Source organism: Oncorhynchus masou, chromosome 30 (assembly GCF_036934945.1).
Source record: "Oncorhynchus masou masou isolate Uvic2021 chromosome 30, UVic_Omas_1.1, whole genome shotgun sequence".
NCBI lineage: Eukaryota > Metazoa > Chordata > Actinopteri > Salmoniformes > Salmonidae > Oncorhynchus > Oncorhynchus masou.
Window position 1 is genome coordinate 69,859,981 of NC_088241.1, and position 25,135 is coordinate 69,885,115.

Here is a 25,135-nt window from a genome sequence, read left to right on the forward strand (position 1 = left end):
TCCATCCCCAGGGACCCACACCACGACCCACTCTCTTCCATCCCCAGGGACCCACCCTACGACCCACTCTCTTCCATCCCCAGGGACCCACACCACGACCTACTCTTCCATCCCCAGGGACCCACACCACGACCCTCTCTTCCATCCCCAGGGACCCACCCTACGACCCACTCTCTTCCATCCCCAGGGACCCACACCACGACCCACTCTCTTCCATCCCCAGGGACCCACCCTACGACCCACTCTCTTCCATCCCCAGGGACCCACACCACGACCCACTCTCTTCCATCCCCAGGGACCCACACCACGACCCACTCTCTTCCATCCCCAGGGACCCACACCACGACCCACTCTCTTCCATCCCCAGGGACCCACACCACGACCCACTCTCTTCCATCCCCAGGGACCCACACCACGACCCTCTCTTCCATCCCCAGGGACCCACACCACGACCCACTCTCTTCCATCCCTAGGGACCCACACCACGACCCACTCTCTTCCATCCCCAGGAACCCACACCTCGACCCACTCTCTTCCATCCCCAGGGACCCACACCTCGACCCACTCTCTTCCATCCCCAGGGACCCACCCTACGACCCACTCTCTTCCATCCCCAGGGACCCACACCACGACCCACTCTCTTCCATCCCCAGGGACCCACACCACGACCCACTCTCTTCCATCCCCAGGGACCCACACCACGACCCACTCTCTTCCATCCCCAGGGACCCACACCACGACCCACTCTCTTCCATCCCCAGGGACCCACACCACGACCCACTCTCTTCCATCCCCAGGGACCCACCCTACGACCCACTCTCTTCCATCCCCAGGGACCCACACCACGACCTACTCTTCCATCCCCAGGGACCCACACCACGACCCTCTCTTCCATCCCCAGGGACCCACCCTACGACCCACTCTCTTCCATCCCCAGGGACCCACACCACGACCCACTCTCTTCCATCCCCAGGGACCCACCCTACGACCCACTCTCTTCCATCCCCAGGGACCCACACCACGACCCACTCTCTTCCATCCCCAGGGACCCACACCACGACCCACTCTCTTCCATCCCCAGGGACCCACACCACGACCCACTCTCTTCCATCCCCAGGGACCCACACCACGACCCACTCTCTTCCATCCCCAGGGACCCACACCACGACCCTCTCTTCCATCCCCAGGGACCCACACCACGACCCACTCTCTTCCATCCCTAGGGACCCACACCACGACCCACTCTCTTCCATCCCCAGGAACCCACACCTCGACCCACTCTCTTCCATCCCCAGGGACCCACACCTCGACCCACTCTCTTCCATCCCCAGGGACCCACCCTACGACCCACTCTCTTCCATCCCCAGGGACCCACACCACGACCCACTCTCTTCCATCCCCAGGGACCCACACCACGACCCACTCTCTTCCATCCCCAGGGACCCACACCACGACCCACTCTCTTCCATCCCCAGGGACCCACACCACGACCCACTCTCTTCCATCCCCAGGGACCCACACCACGACCCACTCTCTTCCATCCCAAGGGACCCACCCTACGACCCACTCTCTTCCATCCCCAGGGACCCACACCACGACCCTCTCTTCCATCCCCAGGGACCCACACCACGACCCACTCTCTTCCATCCCCAGGGACCCACACCATGACCCACTCTCTTCCATCCCCAGGGACCCACACCACGACCCACTCTCTTCCATCCCCAGGGACCCACACCACGACCCACTCTTCCATCCCCAGGGACCCACACCACGACCCACTCTTCCATCCCCAGGGACCCACACCACGACCCACTCTTCCATCCCCAGGGAACCACACCACGACCCACTCTCTTCCATCCCCAGGGACCCACCCTACGACCCACTCTCTTCCATCCCCAGGGACCCACACCATGACCCACTCTCTTCCATCCCCAGGGACCCACCCTACGACCCACTCTCTTCCATCCCCAGGGACCCACACCTCGACCCACTCTTCCATCCCCAGGGACCCACACCACGACCCACTCTTCCATCCCCAGGGACCCACCCTACGACCCACTCTCTTCCATCCCCAGGGACCCACACCTCGACCCACTCTTCCATCCCCAGGGACCCACACCACGACCCACTCTCTTCCATCCCCAGGGACCCACCCTACGACCCACGCTTTCCATCCCCAGGGACCCACACCACGACCCACTCTTCCATCCCCAGGGACCCACCCTACGACCCACTCTCTTCCATCCCCAGGGACCCACACCTCGACCCACTCCTTCCATCCCCAGGGACCCACACCACGACCCACTCTTCCATCCCCAGGGACCCACACCACGACCCACTCTCTTCCATCCCCAGGGACCCACAACACAACCCACTCTCTTCCATCCCCAGGGACCCACACCTCGACCCACTCTTCCATCCCCAGGGACCCACACCACGACCCACTCTTTTCCATCCCCAGGGACCCACACCACGACCCACTCTTCCATCCCCAGGGACCCACACCACGACCCACTCTCTTCCAGACCTCTGTGTGTAAACAACTTGCTAATAGGAATGTTTTTATAGGGTTGCTATTTCCAACGCGTACGTAATGTTTCTTCAACTGCTGTTGGTTAGCTGGGCACATTAGCATCCTGTCCAGGGGGTGTACTTGTGCTGCCTCATGATACAAAATCAGGAGATGGGCTCCTGCCCTATGGACCATTCTGGCCTCAGACAAGGACTTACTTACTAGATTGGCTAGCTGTGTGCAGTGGCTTGCTATTGGCTAGCTGTGTACACTGGATTGCTATTGGCTAGCTGTTTACACTGGATTGCTATTGGCTAGCTGTGTGCAGTGGCTTGCTTTTGGCTAGCTGTGTACAGTGGCTTGCTATTGGCTAGCTGTGAACACTGGATTGCTATTGGCTAGCTGTTTATACTGGATTGCTATTGGCTAACTGTGTACACTGGCTTGCTATTGGCTAGCTGTGTACAATGGCTTGCTATTGGCTAGCTGTGTACACTGGCTTGCTATTGGCTAGCTGTGTACACTGGTTTGCTATTGGCTAGCTGTGTACACTGGTTTGCTATTGGCTAGCTGTGTACAGTGGATTGCTATTGGCTAACTGTGTACAGTGGCTTGCTATTGGATAGTCGCGTTATGTACATAGATGTACGTTACACTTCAGATGTTGATTTGATTAGATTACTGATCTGTTTGGTGACTGATTAGATTAGTGATCTGTTAGGTAACTGAGTAGATTAGTGATCTGTTAGGTAACTGAGTAGATTAGTGATCTGTTAGGTAACTGATTAGATTAGTGATCTGTTAGGTGACTGATTAGATTAGTGATCTGTTAGGTAACTGAGTAGATTACTGATCTGTTAGGTGACTGATTAGATTAGTGATCTGTTAGGTAACTGAGTAGATTAGTGATCTGTTAGGTGACTGATTAGATTAGTGATCTGTTAGGTGACTGATTAGATTAGTGATCTGTTAGGTGACTGATTAGATTAGTGATCTGTTAGGTAACTGAGTAGATTAGTGATCTGTTAGGTGACTGAGTAGATTAGTGATCTGTTAGGTGACTGATTAGATTAGTGATCTGTTAGGTAACTGAGTAGATTACTGATCTGTTAGGTGACTGATTAGATTAGTGATCTGTTAGGTAACTGAGTAGATTAGTGATCTGTTAGGTGACTGATTAGATTAGTGATCTGTTAGGTGACTGATTAGATTAGTGATCTGTTAGGTGACTGATTAGATTAGTGATCTGTTAGGTGACTGATTAGATTAGTGATCTGTTAGGTGACTGATTAGATTAGTGATCTGTTAGGTGACTGATTAGATTAGTGATCTGTTAGGTGACTGATTAGATTAGTGATCTGTTAGGTAACTGAGTAGATTAGTGATCTGTTAGGTGACTGATTAGATTAGTGATCTGTTAGGTAACTGAGTAGATTAGTGATCTGTTTGGTAACTGATTAGATTAGTGATCTGTTAGGTAACTGAGTAGATTACTGATCTTAGACCATTCCTCCATAAAGAATCTTTCCAGATCCTTGATATCCTTCGTCTGCATTTATGGACCTCTTCAATTCTATCCAGGTTTTCAATGGGGTTCAAGATCACAGATTGAGATTGCCGTTGCAAAATTTAGATTTTGTGGTCAATTAACCATTTCTTTGTGGATTTCGTTGCCTGCTTGGAGTTATTGTCTTGCTGGAAGATCCACTTGCTGCCAAGTTTAAGCCGACTGGCAGAGGCAACCAGGTTTTTAGCTAAAATGTCCTGAGGACCCCAGGAAGAGTAGCTGTTGCTTTGGCCTTGCACACCACTGGTGGATTAGGCATCAAATGAAGGGTGCAGAATAGAAGCCCAAATCTACTGTAGATGTCCATACATAGTGCACTACTTATGACCAGAAACCCAACGTCTTTCCCCGACCTAGCTCCAAGATCTAGGCTTCGGATAAGTACGAGACTACAGCTTCCATTAAGTGACCATTAGACTTAACCTGTTCTACTAACACACTGAAGCCTCAGTCCCCTCATCCAGCTGGTCCTGGGGCTGAGTTCACTAACCTGTTCTACTAACACACTGAAGCCTCAGTCCCCTCATCCAGCTGGTCCTGAGGCTGAGTTCACTAACCTGTTCTACTAACACACTGAAGCCTCAGTCCCCTCATCCAGCTGGTCCTGGGGCTGAGTTCACTAACCTGTTCTACTAACACACTGAAGCCTCAGTCCCCTCATCCAGCTGGTCCTGGGGCTGAGTTCACAAACCTGTTCTACTAACACACTGAAGCCTCAGGACCCTCATCCAGCTGGTCCTGGGGCTAAGTTCACTAACCTGTTCTACTAACACACTGAAGCCTCAGTCCCCTCATCCAGCTGGTCCTGGGGCTAAGTTCACTAACCTGTTCTACTAACACACTGAAGCCTCAGTCCCCTAATCCAGCTGGTCCTGGTCCTGAGTTCACTAACCTGTTCTACTAACACACTGAAGCCTCAGTCCCCTCATCCAGCTGGTCCTGGGGCTGAGTTCACTAACCTGTTCTACTAACACACTGAAGCCTCAGTCCCCTCATCCAGCTGGTCCTGAGTTCACTAACCTGTTCTACTAACACACTGAAGCCTCAGTCCCCTAATCCAGCTGGTCCTGAGTTCACTAACCTGTCCTACTAACACACTGAAGCCTCAGTCCCCTCATCCAGCTGGTCCTGGGGCTGAGTTCACTAACCTGTTCTACTAACACACTGAAGCCTCAGTCATGTTGACACTGGTCCACTACCAGGTCATGTGTCTTCTCAGTCATGTTGACACTGGTCTACTACCAGGTCATGTGTCTTCTCAGTCTGGTTGACACTGGTCTACTACCAGGTCATGTGTCTTCTCAGTCATGTTGACACTGGTCCACTACCAGGTCATGTGTCTTCTCAGTCATGTTGACACTGGTCTACTACCAGGTCATGTGTCTTCTCAGTCATGTTGACACTGGTCTACAACCAGGTCATGTGTCTTCTCAGTCATGTTGACACTGGTCTACTAGCAGGTCATGTGTCTTCTCAGTCATGTTGACACTGGTCCACTACCAGGTCATGTGTCTTCTCAGTCATGTTGACACTGGTCTACTACCAGGTCATGTGTCTTCTCAGTCATGTTGACACTGGTCCACTACTATTGCTTTAATGTATTGTTGTTCTCATTAATATTGTTGTAGTTGTTGTTAATGGTAATGTCCACTACTACTATTATTATTGCTGTTGGTCCCAACAGAGAACTAGAGGTAGAGGGAAGAGAGACAGAGAGAGAACTAGAGGTAGAGGGAAGAGAGACAGAGAGAGAACTAGAGGTAGAGGGAAGAGAGACAGAGAGAGAACTAGAGGTAGAGGGAAGAGAGACAGAGAGAGAACTAGAGGTAGAGGGAAGAGAGACAGAGAGAGAACTAGAGGTAGAGGGAAGAGAGACAGAGAGAGACACAGAGAGAGGAGGTAGAGAAACAGAGAGTTAGAGGGGTAGAGAGAGAGAGAGAGACTATATACAGACTCAGTGAGCATAGCCTTGCCATTGAGAAAGGCTGCCGTAGGCAGACCTGGCTCTCAAGAGAAGACACACTTCTGACTGAACTCTCATATCTACTGGGTGAAATTCCACAGTGTGCCATCACAGCAGCAAGATTTGTGACCTATTGCCAGAAGAAAAGGGCAACCAGTAATGAACAAACACCATTGTAAATACAACCCATATCTATGCTTATTTATTTTCCCTTGTGTACCCTTAACCATTTGTACATCGTTGCAACACTGTATATATAATGACATTTGTAATGTCTTTATTGTTTTAAAATTTCTGTAATGTTAACTATTAATTTTTATTGTTTATTTCACTTGTGTATATTATCTACCTCTCTTGCTTTGGCAATGTTAACACATGTTTCCCATGCCAATAAAGCCCCTTGAATTGAATTGAGAGAGAGGGAGTGGGGGGGGGGTAGAGAGGGAAAGAGAGAGAGAGAAAGAGGAGAGAGAGGTATAGAGACTGCTTCAAAATACAGAAGTACCTAATGTTTGTATCCCAAACGGCACCCTATTCCCTATTGGTCCTGGTCAAAAGTAGTGCACTACATAGAGGATAGGGTGCCATTTGGGATGGAGCCCTGCCTGTGTATCCCGTCACACACATTGTGTACATCAACGTGACTCACTGGTGTGTGTGTGTGTGTGTGCGTGTGTGTGTGTGTGTGTGTGTGTGTGTGTGTGTGTGTGTGTGTGTGTGTGCGTGTGTGTGTGTGCGTGCCCCCCAGGCTGAATTGAGCATTTTCATTGGCTCTCTGGGTCGCGTCTGTGTGTGAAGACAATCAGCCCTGCACACGATATGGTCACTGGTCCACAAACATCATGATTGGGTTGGTTGTCCGTCCATTCCGTTGTCAGGGTTCCATTTCATGAGCCTGACGTTGGAATGTGAGAATGGGCAGATGTCTGAGACTTACATCAAGGATGCGTCTCAAATGCAACCCTATTCCCTATGTAGTTCCCTACTGTTGACAAAACCCATTTCCCTATGTAGTTCCCTACTGTTGACAAAACCCATTTCCCTATATAGTGCCCTACTGTTGACAAAACCCATTTCCCTATATAGTGCCCTACTGTTGACAAAACCCATTTCCCTACTGTTGACAAAACCCATGTTCCCTATATCGTGCCCTACTGTTGACCAAAACCCATGTTCCAGTCATCATATCAACACATAGAGATAGTGTCAGTCCTGAAACACACACACACACGTTTCCTCTCCCCTGCTCTCCCCTAACCTGCTCTCCCTTACTCTCCTCTCCCCTGCTCTCCCTTACTCTCCTCTCCCCTGTTCTCCCTTACTCTCCTCTCCCCTGTTCTCCCTTACTCTCCTCTCCCCTGCTCTCCCTTACTCTCCTCTCCCCTGTTCTCCCTTACTCTCCTCTCCCCTGCTCTCCCTCTCCCCTGCTCTCCCTTACTCTCCTCTCCCCTGCTCTCCCTTACTCTCCTCTCCCCTGCTCTCCCTTACTCTCCTCTCCCCTGCTCTCCCTTACTCTCCTCTCCCCTACTTCCCCCACTCTCCTCTCCCCTGCTCTCCCCTACTCTACTCACCCCTGCTCTCCCCTACTCTACTCTCCCCTCCTCTCCCCTGCTCTCTCTTACTCTACTCTCCCCTGCTCTCTCTTACTCTACTCTCCCCTACTCTACTCTCCCCTACTCTACTCTTCCCTACTCTCCTCTCCCCTGCTCTCCCCCACTCTCCTCTCCCCTGCTCTCCCCTACTCTACTCTCCCCTGCTCTCTCTTACTCTACTCTCCCCTGCTCTCTCTTACTCTCCTCTCCTCTACCCTCCTCTCCCCTGCTCTCCTCTACCCTCCTCTCCCCTGCTCTCCTCTCCCCTGCTCTCCTCTACCCTGCTCTCCTCTACCCTCCTCTCCCCTGCTCTCCCCTACTCTACTCTCTTACTCTCCCCTGCTCTCCCCTCCCTTGCTCTCCCCTCCCCTGCTCTCTCTTACTCTCCTCTACCCTGCTCTCCTCTACCCTCCTCTCTCCTGCTCTCCCCTACTCTACTCTCTTACTCTCCCCTGCTCTCCCCTCCCCTGCTATCTCTTACTCTCCTCTACCCTGCTCTCCTCTCCCCTGCTCTCCCCTGCTCTCCCCTACTCTACTCTCTTACTCTCCCCTGCTCTCCCCTCCCCTGCACTCTCTTACTCTCCTCTACCCTGCTCTCCCCTCCCCTGCTCTCTCTTACTCTCCTCTCCCCTGCTCTCCCCTCCCCTGCTCTCCCCTCCCCTGCTCTCTCTTACTCTCCTCTACCCTGCTCTCCTCTCCCCTGCTCTCCCCTCCCCTGCTCTCCCCTCCCCTGCTCTCTCTTACTCTCCTCTACCCTGCTCTCCTCTCCCCTGCTCTCCCTCCCCTACTCTCCCCTCCCCTGCTCTCCCCTCCCTGCTCTCCTCTCCCCTGCTCTCCTCTCCCCTGCTCTCCCCTCCCTGCTCTCCCCTCCCCTGCTCTCCTCTCCCCTGCTCTCCTTGGGTGCTCTCTCCTCTCCGACCACTTTATTCATTATCCTGCACTCTCATCCTGTCTGTGTCAACTGGATTAGGTTCATGTAAGTGATAATGCACGAGAAGCTTGTGTTTTATGGATAATGGCACGTTGAGGGCCGGCAAACCGTGATATTATATCCTCCAAAACACCGGCTTCAAGGGCATTATAACTTTTATACAACCATTACCAACATTTTAAAATAATGATTCACAAATTTTAATAATATTTTTTGGGGCGATTGATTTATTTATACTATTTCATCCTTCCACAAGGAAAAAGTCCTGAGGTTGCTCCCCAAGCCTTCATTTTGTTTCCCAGCCAAGGTTTACTAGTTTTCATGGCTGTCTGACTGTCCGTCTCTTCCTGGCTCCCGACATGATTATTACTAATGGGACAATTCAATACTGAAGCAATGTTGCAAAACTACTGAGGCAAACAGTAAGGCTTATACAAATCTCAGCTGCTGAAAACCAATTGCTAGTTTAAAATAAATGTGAATTAAAGTCTAGATGCTTTGTACACTGGAGGTCAAGTTTATAAATTGCCTGGCTGGGCTGATGAGACAGCGGGTTGCGCAGTGAGATGGAACAGTGAATAGGAATTTTAATGTCTTAGACTTAGCCGGTGGTAACTTGGTGAATTGGTTTTATTGGTTTTTAACCAATCAGCATCCAGGATTAGACTCACACCCATTGTTTAATATGTAGCGTCCTGACCTGCGCTACTATCTTACTGTCTGTCTCACCTAGAGCCCGTAAATATATCCCACATGGCACCTACTGTAAATGGCTTCCTGTGTGCCAGTCTGTTTAGCTATCATTCCACCTACTGTAAATGGCTTCCTGTGTGCCAGTCTGTTTAGCTATCATTCCACCTACTGTAAATGGCTTCCTGTGTGCCAGTCTGTTTAGCTATCATTCCACCTACTGTAAATGGCTTCCTGTGTGCCAGTCTGTTTAGCTATCATTCCACCTACTGTAAATGGCTTCCTGTGTGCCAGTCTGTTTAGCTATCATTCCACCTACTGTAAATGGCTTCCTGTGTGCCAGTCTGTTTAGCTATCATTCCACCTACTGTAAATGGCTTCCTGTGTGCCAGTCTGTTTAGCTATCATTCCACCTACTGTAAATGGCTTCCTGTGTGCCAGTCTGTTTAGCTATCATTCCACCTACTGTAAATGGCTTCCTGTGTGCCAGTCTGTTTAGCTATCATTCCACCTACTGTAAATGGCTTCCTGTGTGCCAGTCTGTTTAGCTATCATTCCACCTACTGTAAATGGCTTCCTGTGTGCCAGTCTGTTTAGCTATCATTCCACCTACTGTAAATGGCTTCCGGTGTGCCAGTCTGTTTAGCTATCATTCCACCTACTGTAAATGGCTTCCTGTGTGCCAGTCTGTTTAGCTATCATTCCACCTACTGTAAATGGCTTCCTGTGTGCCAGTCTGTTTAGCTATCATTCCACCTACTGTAAATGGCTTCCTGTGTGCCAGTCTGTTTAGCTATCATTCCACCTACTGTAAATGGCTTCCTGTGTGCCAGTCTGTTTAGCTATCATTCCACCTACTGTAAATGGCTTCCTGTGTGCCAGTCTGTTTAGCTATCATTCCACCTACTGTAAATGACTTCCTGTGTGCCAGTCTGTTTAGCTATCATTCCACCTACTGTAAATGGCTTCCTGTGTGCCAGTCTGTTTACCTATCATTCCACCTACTGTAAATGGCTTCCTGTGTGCCAGTCTGTTTAGCTATCATTCCACCTACTGTAAATGGCTTCCTGTGTGCCAGTCTGTTTAGCTATCATTCCACCTACTGTAAATGGCCTCCTGTGTGCCAGTCTGTTTAGCTATCATTCCACCTACTGTAAATGGCTTCCTGTGTGCCAGTCTGTTTAGCTATCATTCCACCTACTGTAAATGGCTTCATGTGTGCCAGTCTGTTTAGCTATCATTCCACCTACTGTAAATGGCTTCCTGTGTGCCAGTCTGTTTAGCTATCATTCCACCTACTGTAAATGGCTTCCTGTGTGCCAGTCTGTTTAGCTATCATTCCACCTACTGTAAATGGCCTCCTGTGTGCCAGTCTGTTTAGCTATCATTCCACCTACTGTAAATGGCTTCCTGTGTGCCAGTCTGTTTAGCTATCATTCCACCTACTGTAAATGGCTTCCGGTGTGCCAGTCTGTTTAGCTATCATTCCACCTACTGTAAATGGCCTCCTGTGTGCCAGTCTGTTTAGCTATCATTCCACCTACTGTAAATGGCTTCCTGTGTGCCAGTCTGTTTAGCTATCATTCCACCTACTGTAAATGGCTTCCGGTGTGCCAGTCTGTTTAGCTATCATTCCACCTACTGTAAATGGCTTCCTGTGTGCCAGTCTGTTTAGCTATCATTCCACCTACTGTAAATGGCTTCCTGTGTGCCAGTCTGTTTAGCTATCATTCCACCTACTGTAAATGACTTCCGGTGTGCCAGTCTGTTTACCTATCATGCCACTCCTCATCACTCCGAGCCATGTTTGGCATGAATGGAATGTTAGCACAAAGCAGACTGATATCACCAGGGTAACCAAATGGCACCTTCACCTGTAAAGGTGTCCCACTTACCAACAACAAGAGGAGGTCAATGTCATGGTTTTGCAGGGAGACGTACCACATCATTCTGTGCTGGTATTTGACTATTATGAGTTGGCTGACATAGCGTTTGAATGACATAGCATTTTGTTACAGTATTCCATTGCTGTACAGTCATGGCCAAAAGTTTTGAGAATGACACAAATATACATTTTCGCAAAGTTTGCTGCCTCAGTTTGTATGATGGCAATTTGCATATACTGTTATGAAGAATGATCAGATGAATTGCAATTAATTGCAAAGTCCCTCTTTGCCATGCAAATGAGCTGAATCCCAAAACATTTCCACTGCATTTCAGCCCTGCCACAAACAGACCAGCTGACATGTCAGTGATTCTCTCGTTAACACAGGTGTGAGTGTTGATGAGGACAAGGCTGGAGATCACTCTGTCATGCTGATTGAGTTCGAATAATTGACTGGAAGCTTCAAAAGGAGGGTGGTGCTTGGAATCATTGTTCTTCCTCTGTCAACCAGGGTTACCTGCAAGGAAACATGTGCCGTCATCATTGCTTTGCACAAAAAGGGCTTCACAGGCAAGGGTATTTATGCCAGTAAGATTGCACCTAAATCAACCGTTTATCGGATCATCAAGAACTTCAAGGAGAACGGTCCAATTGTTGTGAAGAAGGCTTCCAAGAAAGTCCAGCAAGTGCCGTGATTCAGCTGCGGGATCGGGGCACCACCAGTACAGAGCTTGCTCAGGAATGGCAGCAGGCAGGTGTGAGTGCATCTGCACACACAGTGAAGCAAAGACTTTTGGAGGATGGCCTGGTGCCAAGAAGGGCAGGAAATAAGCCACTTCTCTCCAGGAAAACATCAGGGACAGACTCATTTTCTGCAAAAGGGTACAGGGATTGGACTGCTTCTCTGATGAATCCTCTTTCCGATTGTTTGGGGCATCCGGAAGCTAGCTTTTCAAGAGAAGACAAGGTGAGCGCTACCATCAGTCCTGTGTCATGCCAACAGTAAAGCATCCTGAGACCATTCATGTGTGTGGTTGCTTCTCAGCCTAGGGAGTGGGCTCACTCACAATTTTGCCTCAAAACACAGCCATGAATAAAGAATGGTACCAACAATCGTCCGAGAGCAACTTTTCCACACCATCCTGGAACACTTTTCCAGCATGATGGAGCACCTTGCCATAAGGCAAAACTGATAACTAAATGGCTCGGGGAACAAAACATCAATATTCTGGGTCCATGGCCAGGAAACTCCCCAGACCTTAATCCCATTGAGAACTAGTAGTCAATCCTCAAGAGGCGGGTGGACAAACAAAACCCCACAAATTCTGACAAACTCCAAGCAGATTGCAGAGGTCTTAAAAAAGAAGAGTCAACACTGCAAATATTGACTCTTTGCATCAACTTCATGTAATTGTCAATAAAAGCCTTTGACACGTATGAAAAGCTTGTAATTATACTTCGGTATCCATAGTAACACCTGACAAAAATATCTAAAGACAGCGAGGCAGCAACCTTTGTGGAAATTAATATTTGTGTCATTCTCAAACATTTCGGTAGTAGTAGAGAACATGTTTCTCAGTCAACCTTGTGATATAATGGTTGGCAAATAGTAGATGCTTTTATAAATATAAATCCTCCTTTTCAAAACACCTCTGTTGGCATTTAGGTCATTCTTGAAGGATATAACTTCTATCATTCATTTCATTCAGTCCAAAAAATGGATGTATCAACTGCTGATTGCTCGTTTAGGTCTTACGTAGCAGAAGAATATAACATCTCAAGACATCCGTTCTACAGCCGTCACCTCTAGCGTCACTGCCAGCCATTGATACTAACCCCAACTGACGTACATGAATCATTCTGAAATGATTTGGGTGTCTGGTTTCTCTGGCCCACTGATAGTGTTAGTCAGGCTTAAGTAATCCCGACTTAACACTGGGCTTTCAGATACCTTCTACAGCCACACAGGTTGGGTTCCACACCGGTGTTAATTCATGCCGACGTTTTGTTATGCTACTGATACTTTAGAGAGTGTGTGTGTGTGTGTGTGTGTGTGTGTGTGTGTGTGTGTGTGTGTGTGTGTGTGTGTGTGTGTGTGTGTGTGTGTGTGTGTGTGTGTGTGTGTGTGTGTGTGTGTGTGTGTGTGTGTGTGTGTGTGTGTGTGTGTGTGTGTGTGTGTGTGTGTGTGTGTGTGTGTGTGTGTGTGTGTGTGTGTGTGTGTGTGGAGGAGAGATTACAACAGTACTAGACCAACCCGGCTGAGAGCCATAGCTTTTGGCATTCGTTTTGGGGTTATGGCTGAAGGTATTGTCCTGGTTTTGAACATGACACATTATCAAGTTCAGTACAGTATGTTGCCAGAGTAAAGTTCAGTACAGTATGTTGCCAGAGTAAAGTTCAGTACAGTATGTTGCCCATTGTAAAGTTCAGTACAGTATGTTGCCAGTGTAAAGTTCAGTACAGTATGTTGCCAGTGAAAAGTTCAGTACAGTATGTTGCCAGTGTAAAGTTCAGTACAGTATGTTGCCAGTGTAAAGTTCAGTACAGTATATTGCCAGAGTAAAGTTCAGTACAGTATGTTGCCCATTGTAAAGTTCAGTACAGTATGTTGCCAGTGTAAAGTTCAGTACAGTATGTTGCCAGTGAAAAGTTCAGTACAGTATGTTGCCAGTGTAAAGTTCAGTACAGTATGTTGCCCAGTGTAAAGTTGAGTACAGTATGTTGCCAGTGTAAAGTTCAGTACCGTATGTTGCCCAGTGTAAAGTTCAGTACAGTATGTTGCCAGTGTAAAGTTCAGTACAGTATGTTGCCCAGTGTAAAGTTCAGTACAGTATGTTGCCAGTGTAAAGTTCAGTACAGTATGTTGCCCAGTGTAAAGTTCAGTACAGTATGGTGCCCAGTGTAAAGTTCAGTACAGTATGTTTCCCAGTGTAAAGTTCAGTACAGTATGTTGCCCAGTGTAAAGTTCAGTACAGTATGTTGCCAGTGTAAAGTTCAGTACAGTATGTTGCCAGTGTAAAGTTCAGTACCGTATGTTGCCCAGTGTAAAGTTCAGTACAGTATGTTGCCCAGTGTAAAGTTCAGTACAGTATGGTGCCCAGTGTAAAGTTCAGTACAGTATGTTGCCCAGTGTAAAGTTCAGTACAGTATGTTGCCAGTGTAAAGTTCAGTACAGTATGTTGCCCAGTGTAAAGTTCAGTACAGTATGTTGCCAGTGTAAAGTTCAGTACAGTATGTTGCCCAGTGTAAAGTTCAGTACAGTATGTTGGCCAGTGTAAAGTTCAGTACAGTATGGTGCCCAGTGTAAAGTTCAGTACAGTATGGTGCCAGTGTAAAGTGTAAGGGAGGGAGAGAGGGCATTTTCAAAGTTCAGATTTTACATGACTTTTCATTAAGGTCCATCTCTTGACTCATTTCCATAACAACATATTGTATAGAATTAGTGTTAGGGTTAGGTTTAGGGTTAAGGTTAGATTTTGCAGTTAAGGCAGGAGTACAGCTTAGGGTTAGGTTTAGGGTTAAGGAAAATAGGATTTTGAATAGTGCTGAATTGTGTGTCCCCACAAGGTTAGTTATACAAGACTGCATGTCTGTGCATGTCTGTGTGTCTTGTTGTGTTCCAGTATATTCCAGTCCTGTCTGCTGCTATATCAGTGAGTCCTTTGTCCCTGGTTGATGATGGCTTATTTCTGGACCGGAAGCCATTTTAATATCTCACTTGACCCCGGCCACAACTGACCCCGGCCACCACTGACCCCGGCCACCACTGACCCCGGCCACCACTGACCCCGGCCACCACTGACCCCGGCCACAACTGACCCAGGCCACCACTGACCCCGGCCACCACTGACCCCGGCCACCACTGACCCCGGCCACCACTGACCCCGGCCACCACTGACCCCGGCCACAACTGACCCCGGCCACCACTGACCCCGGCCACAACTGACCCCGGCCACCACTGACCCCGGCCACAACTGACCCCGGCCACCACTGACTCCGGCCACCACTGTCCCCCGCCACAACTGACCCCGGCCACATCTGACCCCGGCCACCACTGACCCCGGCCACCACTGACCCCGGCCACCACTGACCCCGGCCACCACTGTCCCCGGCCACCACTGACCCCGGCCACCACTGTCCCCGGCCACAACTGACCCCGTCCACAACTGACCCCGGCCTTGCACGCAGCCGCACTCCATTAAAGCTTAAGGCATCTGACAAATTTGATTTGATTTTGAAACAGGACGCCTCACTGTCCAAGGACTGGAGCACACATAAGATCATACTGATGAGGAGACAGGGATGAGGGAAGAGAGAGAGTGAGGGGGGAAGAGACAAACTGGGAAGGAGAGAGGGATACAGAGAGAGAGAGTGAGGCAAAGAGAGAGGGAGGGTAGAGAGGGGTGGCTGGCAGGAGACCAGGGTTAAGTAGGTCATCAGAGTTCTCTTTCTGTAGTTTCTATATTGAGTCCTGACTAGTATCATTCAGCAGGAGTCTGGCTGGACTGATGAGTCCTGACTAGTATCATTCAGCAGGAGTCTGGCTGGACTGACTGGTACTTCCTGTCAGTCTCCATTGTCATGTATTGCAGATGCTCCACATGACACCCTACTGACCAGAGCCCCATATGAAAGAGATCCATCCATTTTGTTGTTGCCTCCCTTCGTGTAGTGGTGGTCTGGTCGGAGTGTGTTCTGAGTGTGTTCACGAGCCAAACACACACACACACCTCTCACAGCGATGATCTGCTACTCTGCTCTTCATGCTGTGTGTTCATAATTAGTAATAATTAGTCAATAGAATACCAAAAGCAGACTGCTCACAATACCAAAAGCAGACTGCTCACAATACCAAAAGCAGACTGCTCACAGCCTGTCCTCCTCTATTACCCAGCCGTGGTCCCAGCCGTGGTCCCAGCCGTGGTGCCCAGGTACCCAGCCGTGGTGCCCAGCTGTAGTGCCCAGGTACCCGGCCGTGGTACCCAGCCGTGGTGCCCAGCTGTGGTGCCCAGCTGTGGTGCCCAGGTACCCGGCCGTGGTGCCCAGCTGTGGTGCCCAGGGGCCCAGTCGTGGTGCCTAGGTACCCAGCTGTGGTGCCCAACCGTGGTGCCCAGCCGTGGTGCCCAGGTACCCAGCCGTGGTGCCCAGATGCCCAGCCGTGGTGCCCAGCAGTGGTGCCCAGGTACCATGCCGTGGTGCCCAGGTACCCAGCCGTGGTGCCCAGCCGTGGTGCCCAGCCGTGGTGCCCAGATGCCCAGCCGTGGTGCCCAGGTACCCGGTCGTGTTGCCCAGGTACCCGGTCGTGGTGCCCAGCCGTGTTGCCCAGGTACCCAGCCGTGGTGCCCAGCTGTGGTGCCCAGGTACCCAGTCGTGGTGCCCAGCTGTGGTGCCCAGGTACCCAGCCGTGGTCCCAGCCGTGGTCCCAGCCGTGGTGCCCAGGTACCCAGTCGTGGCGCCCAGCTGTGGTGCCCAGGTACCCAGTCGTGGTGCCCAGCTGTGGTACCCAGGTCCCCAGCCGTGGTGCCCAGCTGTGGTGCCCAGCCGTGGTGCCCATGTACCCAGCCGTGGTACTCAGCCGTGGTGCCCAGCTGTGGTACCCAGGTCCCCAGCCGTGGTGCCCAGCCGTGGTGCCCAGATGCCCAGCCGTGGTGCCCAGGTACCCGGTCGTGTTGCCCAGGTACCCGGTCGTGGTGCCCAGCCGTGTTGCCCAGGTACCCAGCCGTGGTGCCCAGCTGTGGTGCCCAGGTACCCAGTCGTGGTGCCCAGCTGTGGTGCCCAGGTACCCAGCCGTGGTCCCAGCCGTGGTCCCAGCCGTGGTGCCCAGGTACCCAGCCGTGGTGCCCAGCTGTAGTGCCCAGGTACCCGGCCGTGGTACCCAGCCGTGGTGCCCAGCTGTGGTGCCCAGCTGTGGTGCCCAGGTACCCGGCCGTGGTGCCCAGCTGTGGTGCCCAGGGGCCCAGTCGTGGTGCCTAGGTACCCAGCTGTGGTGCCCAACCGTGGTGCCCAGCCGTGGTGCCCAGGTACCCAGCCGTGGTGCCCAGATGCCCAGCCGTGGTGCCCAGCCGTGGTGCCCAGGTACCCTGCCGTGGTGCCCAGGTACCCAGCCGTGGTGCCCAGATGCCCAGCCGTGGTGCCCAGCCGTGGTGCCCAGGTGCCCAGCCGTGGTGCCCAGATGCCCAGCCGTGGTGCCCAGGTACCCGGTCGTGTTGCCCAGGTACCCGGTCGTGGTGCCCAGCCGTGTTGCCCAGGTACCCAGCCGTGGTGCCCAGCTGTGGTGCCCAGGTACCCAGCCGTGGTGCCCAGCTGTGGTACCCAGGTCCCCAGCCGTGGTGCCCAGCTGTGGTGCCCAGCCGTGGTGCCCATGTACCCAGCCGTGGTACTCAGCCGTGGTGCCCAGCTGTGGTACCCAGGTACCCAGCCGTGGTGCCCAGCTGTAGTGCCCAGCCGTGGTGCCCATGTACCCAGCCGTGGTACTCAGCCGTGGTGCCCAGCTGTGGTACCCAGGTCCCCAGCCGTGGTGCCCAGCCGTGGTGCCCAGATGCCCAGCCGTGGTGCCCAGGTACCCGGTCGTGTTGCCCAGGTACCCGGTCGTGGTGCCCAGCCGTGTTGCCCAGGTACCCAGCCGTGGTGCCCAGCTGTGGTACCCAGGTCCCCAGCCGTGGTGCCCAGCTGTGGTGCCCAGCCGTGGTGCCCAGGTACCCAGCCGTGGTGCCCAGGTACCCAGCCGTGGTGCCCAGGTACCCAGCCGTGGTGCCCAGCTGTGGTACCCAGGTCCCCAGCCGTGGTGCCCAGCTGTGGTGCCCAGCCGTGGTGCCCATGTACCCAGCCGTGGTGCCCAGCTGTGGTGCCCAGCCGTGGTGCCCATGTACCCAGCCGTGGTACTCAGCCGTGGTGCCCAGGCGTGGTGCCCATGTACCCAGCCGTGGTACTCAGCCGTGGTGCCCAGCCGTGGTGCCCAGGTACCCAGATGTGGTGCCCAGCCGTGTCTGTACGCATGCTGTGAAAGAGAGGATAGTTAGGTTGTGTGAGTGAGTGAGTGTACCTGCTCTTATCTCACTGGGTTTTCAAAGGGTGGGTGGGTGCATGGTAGCAACACATGACAACACAGCATGGTAGCAACACAGCATGACAACACAGCATGGTAGCAACACAGCATGACAACACAGCATGGTAGCAACACAGCATGACAACACAGCATGGTAGCAACACAGCATGACAACACAGCATGGTAGCAACACAACATGACAACACAGCATGTTAGCAACACAACATGACAACACAGCATGGTAGCAACACAACATGACAGCACAGCATGGTAGCAACAAAACATGACAACAGCATGGTAGCAACACAACATGACAACACAGTATGGTAGCAACACAACATGACAACACAGCATGGTAGCAACACAACATGACAACATAGTATGGTAGCAACACAACATGACAACACAGCATGGTAGCAACACAACATGACAACACAGCATGGTAGCAACACAACATGACAGAAGCACAACATGGTACAAACATTATTGGGCACAGACAACAGCACAAAGGCAAGAAGACAATACATCACACAAAGCAGCCACATTTGTCAGTAACAGTGTCCATGATGGAGTCTTTGAATGAAGAGATGGAGATCCTATCCTGCAGCAGAGCAGTGAGATCCTGCAGACTGGATTTAGGTCTTTGTGGGCCAGCCTACGGGCATAGCTCCGTTTGTGAAAGAAGGATTTGGATTTGAGATAGAAGCACAGGGGGTCAGGGTGGTATGTTATCCCTGATGGAGAGAGATGGAGGGAGGGAGGGAGGAGAGGGAGGGAGGGAGAGAGGGAGGGAGGGAGGGAGGGAGGGAGGGAGGGAGGGAGGGAGGGAGGGAGGGAGGGAGGGAGGGAGGGAGGGAGGGAGGGAGGGAGAGAGAGGGAGGGAGGGAGGGAGGGAGGGAGAGAGGGAGGGAGGGAGGGGGAGGAGGGAGGGAGGGGGGAGGGGAGAGAGGGGAGAGAGGGAGAGAGGGAGAGAGGGGAGGGAGGGAGGGAGGGAGAGAGGGAGGGAGGGAGGAAGAGAGGGAGAGAGAGAGAGGGAGGGAGGGAGAGAGAAGGAGAGAGAGAGAGAGAGATGGAGGGAGGGAGAGAGGGAGGGAGGGAGGGAGGGAGAGAGGGAGGGAGAGAGGGAGAGAGAGGGAGGGAGGGAGGGAGAGAGGGAGGGAGGGAGGGAGAGAGAGAGGGAGGGAGGGAGGGAGGGAGGGAGGAAGAGAGGGAGAGAGAGAGAGGGAGGGAGGGAGAGAGAAGAGAGAGAGAGAGAGAGAGATGGAGGGAGGGAGGGAGGGAGGGAGGGAGGGAGGGAGGGAGGGAGGGAGGGAGGGAGGGAGGGAGGGAGGGAGGGAGGGAGGGAGGGAGGGAGGGAGGGAGGGAGAGAGGGAGAGAGAGGGAGGGAGGGAGAGAGGGAATGAGAGAGAGGGAGGGAGGGAGGGAGGGAGGGAGGGAGGGAGGGAGGGAGAGAGAGGGAGAGAGAGGGAGAGAGAGAGAGAGATGCGTTGTGAGTGTGTTGCTGTTCTAATGCGGTGTGTGTGTGTGTGTGTGTGTGTTGCAGGACGGCTCATGCCAGGACGAAGGGAGAGGCAGCAGACCAGGCAGCTCTCTCTGCCAGACAGGATTGTGACATCGCTAGGGCCGTCGCTAGGGAGCTGTCTCCAAACTTCCACCAACCAGGTAACATTCTAGACCACCAGATTCGTTATCACATAACTGCCATGTATTGGTCAGAGCCAGATTAATGGTTCTGCCATGTATTGGTCAGAGCCAGATTAATGGTTCTGCCATGTATTGGTCAGAGCCAGATTAATGGTTCTGCCATGTATTGGTCAGAGCCAGATTAATGGTTCTGCCATGTATTGGTCAGAGCCAGATTAATGGTTCTGCCATGTATTGGTCAGAGCCAGATTAATGGTTCTGCCATGTATTGGTCAGAGCCAGATTAATGGTTCTGCCATGTATTGGTCAGAGCCAGATTAATGGTTCTGCCATGTATTGGTCAGAGCCAGATTAATGGTTCTGCCATGTATTGGTCAGAGCCAGATTAATGGTTCTGCCATGTATTGGTCAGAGCCAGATTAATGGTTCTGACGACAGCCTTTGAGTTTGATGCACAGAACTATTTACCTGACTTCAGCAACTCGCCAAGTAACCTGTCGGCCCAATAGCAAAACATCTTGATGCATGTGGGAACAGCAGCCTGGGATAGGGGGAAATTGAAAATGTCCGTAAACACACCAGCCCAGCTGGTCTGCACATGCTCTGAGGGCGCGGCTAGGGATGCCATCTGGGCCAGCAGACTTGCGAGGGTTAACACGTTTAAATGTCTTACTCATGTCGGTCATGGAGAAGGAGAGCCCACAGTCCTTGGTAGCGGGCCAAGTCTGTGGCACCGTATTATCCTCAAAGCGGGCAAAGAAGGTGTTTAGTTTGTCTGGTAGCAAGACGTCGGTGTCCGTGACGTGGCTGGTTGTCTTTTTGTCGTCTGTGATTGTCTGTAGACCCTGTCACATACGTCTTGTGTCTGAGCCATTGAATTGCGACTCCACTTTGTCTCTGTACTGACATTTTGCTTGTTTGATTGCCTTGCAGAGGGAATTATTACTCCGTTTGTATTCGGCCATAGTCTCAGTTGTCTTTCCATGGTTAAATGCAATGGTTCCGCGCTTTCAGTTTTGTGCGAATGCTGCCATCAATCCACGGTTTCTGGTTAGGGTAGGTTTTAATAGTTACAGTGGATACAACATCTCCAATGCACGTCCTTATAAACTCACTCACTGAATCAGTTTATAAATCTATATTATTCTCTGAGGCTACCCGGAACATGTCCCAGTCCGCGTGATCATAACAATCTTGAAGTGTGGATTCCGATTGGTCAGACCAGCATTGAATGGTCCTTGGCACGGGTACTTCCTGTTTGAGTTTCTGCCTATAGGAAGGGAGGAGCAAAATGGATTCGGGGTCAGATTTGCCAAAAGGAGGGCGGGGGAGGGCCTTGTATGCACCGCAGAAGTTAGAGTAGCAGTGATCCAGTGTTTTTCCAGCGCGAATGCTACAATCAATATGGTGATTGAATTTAGGAAGCCTTGTTCTCAAATTTGCTTTGTTAAAATCCCCAGCTCCAATAAATGCATCCTCAGGATATGTGGTGTCCAGTTTACATAAAGTCCAGTGAGGTTCCTTGAGGGCCATCGTGGTATCGGCTTGAGGGGGGATATACACTGTTGTAACTTTAATGTGCTACAGAGTTAATGTTTAAGTCATTGAGCTGTATCTAAAGATATTTCTTTACAGTTATTTACCTATGGAATTGTATTGGTTTGAATTGAATTGAATTACGCTTTTTGACTGCAAGTTCCAGAATGCCTTGCGACAGGAATGAGAGAGATAACGCGCCAATTATGTGCAGGTGCTATGTGATTGTGGCTGACTTTCCGACAGCATCTTACCTGCATTGCTCTGTACCAAAACAAAGTTGTTAAATGTAACGTGAACAAGTATTATTACTAAAAAGAAGCTTTCGTATTAAACCCGATGTCCGAGTCATTACTTTGAAGTTAGTTAATCTAAAATACACGGCTGTATACAATAACCGAAAATAATTCTCTAGGGAGATAATATGGTCGGCATTTGATTGTAAAGAATTCTAGGTCAGGGGAACAAAAAGGACTTGAGTTCCTGTATGTTGTTAATCATGAAACATACACCCCCTTCTTCTTCTTCCCGGAGAGATGTTTATTCCTGTTGGCGTGACGCATGAAGATCCCAGGGGGCTGTATCGACTCAGACAGTATATCCCGAGAGAGCCATGTTTCCATGAAACAGAGTATGTGACAATCTCTGATGTCTCTCTGGAAAGCAACCCTTGCCCTGATTTCATCGACCTTGTAATCTAGAGACTGGACATTAGCGAGTAATGTACTCGGAAGCGGTGGGCGGTGTGCACGCCTCTGAAGTCTGACCAGAAGACCACTCCGTTTTCCTTTCACCCGGCAGGGTTGTTTTGGGTCAACCTCTAGAATCAGTTCAGATGCCATGGGTGGTTTGGACAAAGGAGTATTCCTGTTCGTAGTGCTGGTAAGTCTCTCTGATATCCAATAGTTCTTAAGATTTTCTGGGCTAACCATGTAAGAAATAATACATAAACAAATATATATATATATATACTGCCAAATTTCCTAAGGACTAGAAGAGAGGCAGCCCTCATCGTCGGCACCATCTTGTGTATCAAACCTGTCCTTATACAAACAGGCCCCTATACAAACCCCCGGGGATAGATAGTACAGTAAACTCATTGCAGCCCCTGGTAACAGGTACCAGGTCCAGGGTTAAAGTTAGAGCCTGAGGGTGTGATCGGTTTAAGCCTCAGTTAGGGCGAGGGTTAGTGCACTTTTTAGGGAATAGGGTGTCATTCACTACAGAGACATCTGGCATTCTGGGTAATTTTAGACCAGAGTCTGTGAGGAAGGTTTCTTAGACCACAATGAACCACTGTGTTTCAACTGTGACAAAAACAGACTGTTAGGACGTGGTAGGAATGGGTACAGTACACAATGACTTCTTTCAGAGTCGAGGGAAATTGGTAGAGCGTGGCTCAGTTGGTAGAGCGTGGCTCAGTTGGTAGAGCGTGGCTCAGTTGGTAGAGCGTGGCTCAGTTGGTAGAGCGTGGCTCAGTTGGTAGAGCGTGGCTCAGTTGGTAGAGCGTGGCTCAGTTGGTAGAGCGTGGCTCAGTTAGTAGAGCGTGGCTCAGTTAGTAGAGCACGGCTCTTGCAACGCAAGGATAGTGGGTTTGATTCCTGGGACCATCCATACGTAAACATATTATATGCACGCTTGATTGTTGCTTTGGATAAAAGCGTCTGCTAACATCATTATAAGTATGGTTCTCAATCAGAGACAACGATAGGCAGCTGCCTCTGATTGAGAACCATACCAGGCCAAACAACAAAGAAATACAAAAACATAGAAAAAGGAACATAGAATGCCCACCCTAGTCACACCCTGGCCTAACCAAAATAGAGAAAAAAAGCCTCTCTATGGCCAGGGTGTGACACACACACTATACCTTATCCTATTATTTTTATTAAATCATAAAAGTGCAAAAGATTGAAAATATTTGAGGCATTTTGACAGTTTTTTTTTCGTTTTTTTTTATTGTTAGTTTTTAATTGGAGTTTGAAGGTCGGCCTTGAAATACATCCACAGGTACACCTCCAATTGACTCAAATGATGTCAATTATTTTTATTTATTTATTTCACCTCTATTTAACCATGTCGGCAAGTTGAGAACAAGTTCTTATTTACAATTGCGACCTGGCCAAGATAAAGCAAAGCAGTTCGACACATACAACAACACAGAGTTACACATGGAGCAAAACAAACATACAGTAGACAAATAAGTCTATATACAATGTGCGCAAATTTATTTTACTAGGCAAGTCAGTTAAGAACAAATTCTTATTTTCAATGGCCTAGGAACAGTGGGTTAACTGCCTGTTCAGGGGCAGAACGACAGATTTGTACCTTGTCAGCTCGGGGGTTTGAACTTGCAACCTTTCAGTTACTAGTCCAACACTCTAACCACTAGGCTACACTGCCGCCCCAAATGAGGTGAGATAAGGGAGGTAAAGGCAAAATGGTGGCGAAGTAAAGACAATATAACAAAACACTGGAATTAGCCTATCAGAAGCTTCTGAAGCCATGACATCATTTTCTGGAATTGTTTAAAGGCACAGTCAACTTAGTGTATGTAAACTTCAGACCCACTGCAATTGGGTCTGTGGATTATAAGTGAAATAATCTGTCTGTAAACAATTGTTGCAAACATTACTTGTGTCATGCACACAGTAGATGTCCTAACCAACTTGCCAAACTTAGTCCGGGTAGCCATTTGATTGCCAGTTCAGAAGTCTTATGACTTGGGGATAAAAGCTGCTAAGGAGCCTTTTGGTCCTAGACTTGGCGCTCCGGTACCGCTTGCCATGCGGTAGCAGAGAGAAGTCTATGACTAGGTTGGCTGGGGTCTTTGACAATTTTTAGGGCCTTCCTCTGACACCGCCTGGTATAGAGGTCCTAAATGGCAGGCAGCTTGGCAGCTTGGCAGCTTGGCCCCAGCTGGGGCATACACACTACCCTCTGTAGTGCCTTGTGGTCGGAGGCCAAGCAGTTGCTGTACCAGGCAGTGATGCAATCAGTCAGGATGCTCTCGATGTTGCAGCTGTAGAACCTTTTGAGGATCTGAGGACCCATGCCAAATCTTTTCAGTCTTCTGAGGGGGAATAGGTTTTGTTGTGACCTCTTCACGACTATTCTAGTTTGTTGGTGATGTGGACACCAAGGAACTTGAAGTTCTCAACCTGCTCCACTACAGCCCTGTCGATGGGAATGGGGTTATGCTCGGTCCTCCTTTTCCTGTAGTCCACAATCATCTCCTTTGTCTTGATTACGTTGAGGGATAGGTTGTTATTCTGGCACCCCCCGGCCAGGTCTCTGATCTTCTCCCTGTAGGCTGTCTCGTCGTTGTCAGTGATCAGGCCAGCCACTGTTGTGTCATCTGCAAACTTAATGATGGTGTTGGAGTCGTGCCTGGCCATACAGTCGTGGGTGAACATGGAGTACAGGAGGGGACTGAGCACACACCCCTGAGGGGCTCCAATGTTGAGGACCAGCATGGCAGATGTGTTGCTACCTAAACTCACCACCTGGGGGTGGCCCATCAGGAAGTCCAGGATCCAGTTTCAGAGGGAGGTGTTTAGTCCCAGGATCCTTGGCTTCAACACCTAGCTTACAGCTACATTCAATTAAACCAATGTTTTGGAAATACATAACACGATCTAGTGAACCAGTTATTGAAGATTGTTAGCAATATGCAGTTATCTTAGCCAGCAAGCTAGCCAGCCAGGTAACATTAGCAATTTAGCCAGATATATTTAGTCCTGTGACCGAGCCTGATACTTCCCCCCTCC

At 50.5% G+C, this 25,135-nt stretch overlaps 1 protein-coding gene across 1 annotated transcript in view; it reads left to right on the plus strand.

The window, feature by feature from the left end:
* Nucleotides 1-25,135, plus strand: part of LOC135522958 (junctophilin-1-like) — a 117,432-nt gene that overhangs the window by 60,198 nt on the left and 32,099 nt on the right. The window contains exon 4 of the mRNA XM_064949686.1: nucleotides 19,729-19,847. Within this exon, the coding sequence (XP_064805758.1) occupies nucleotides 19,729-19,847 (119 nt within the window). The remainder of the gene's footprint in view (nucleotides 1-19,728; nucleotides 19,848-25,135) is intronic.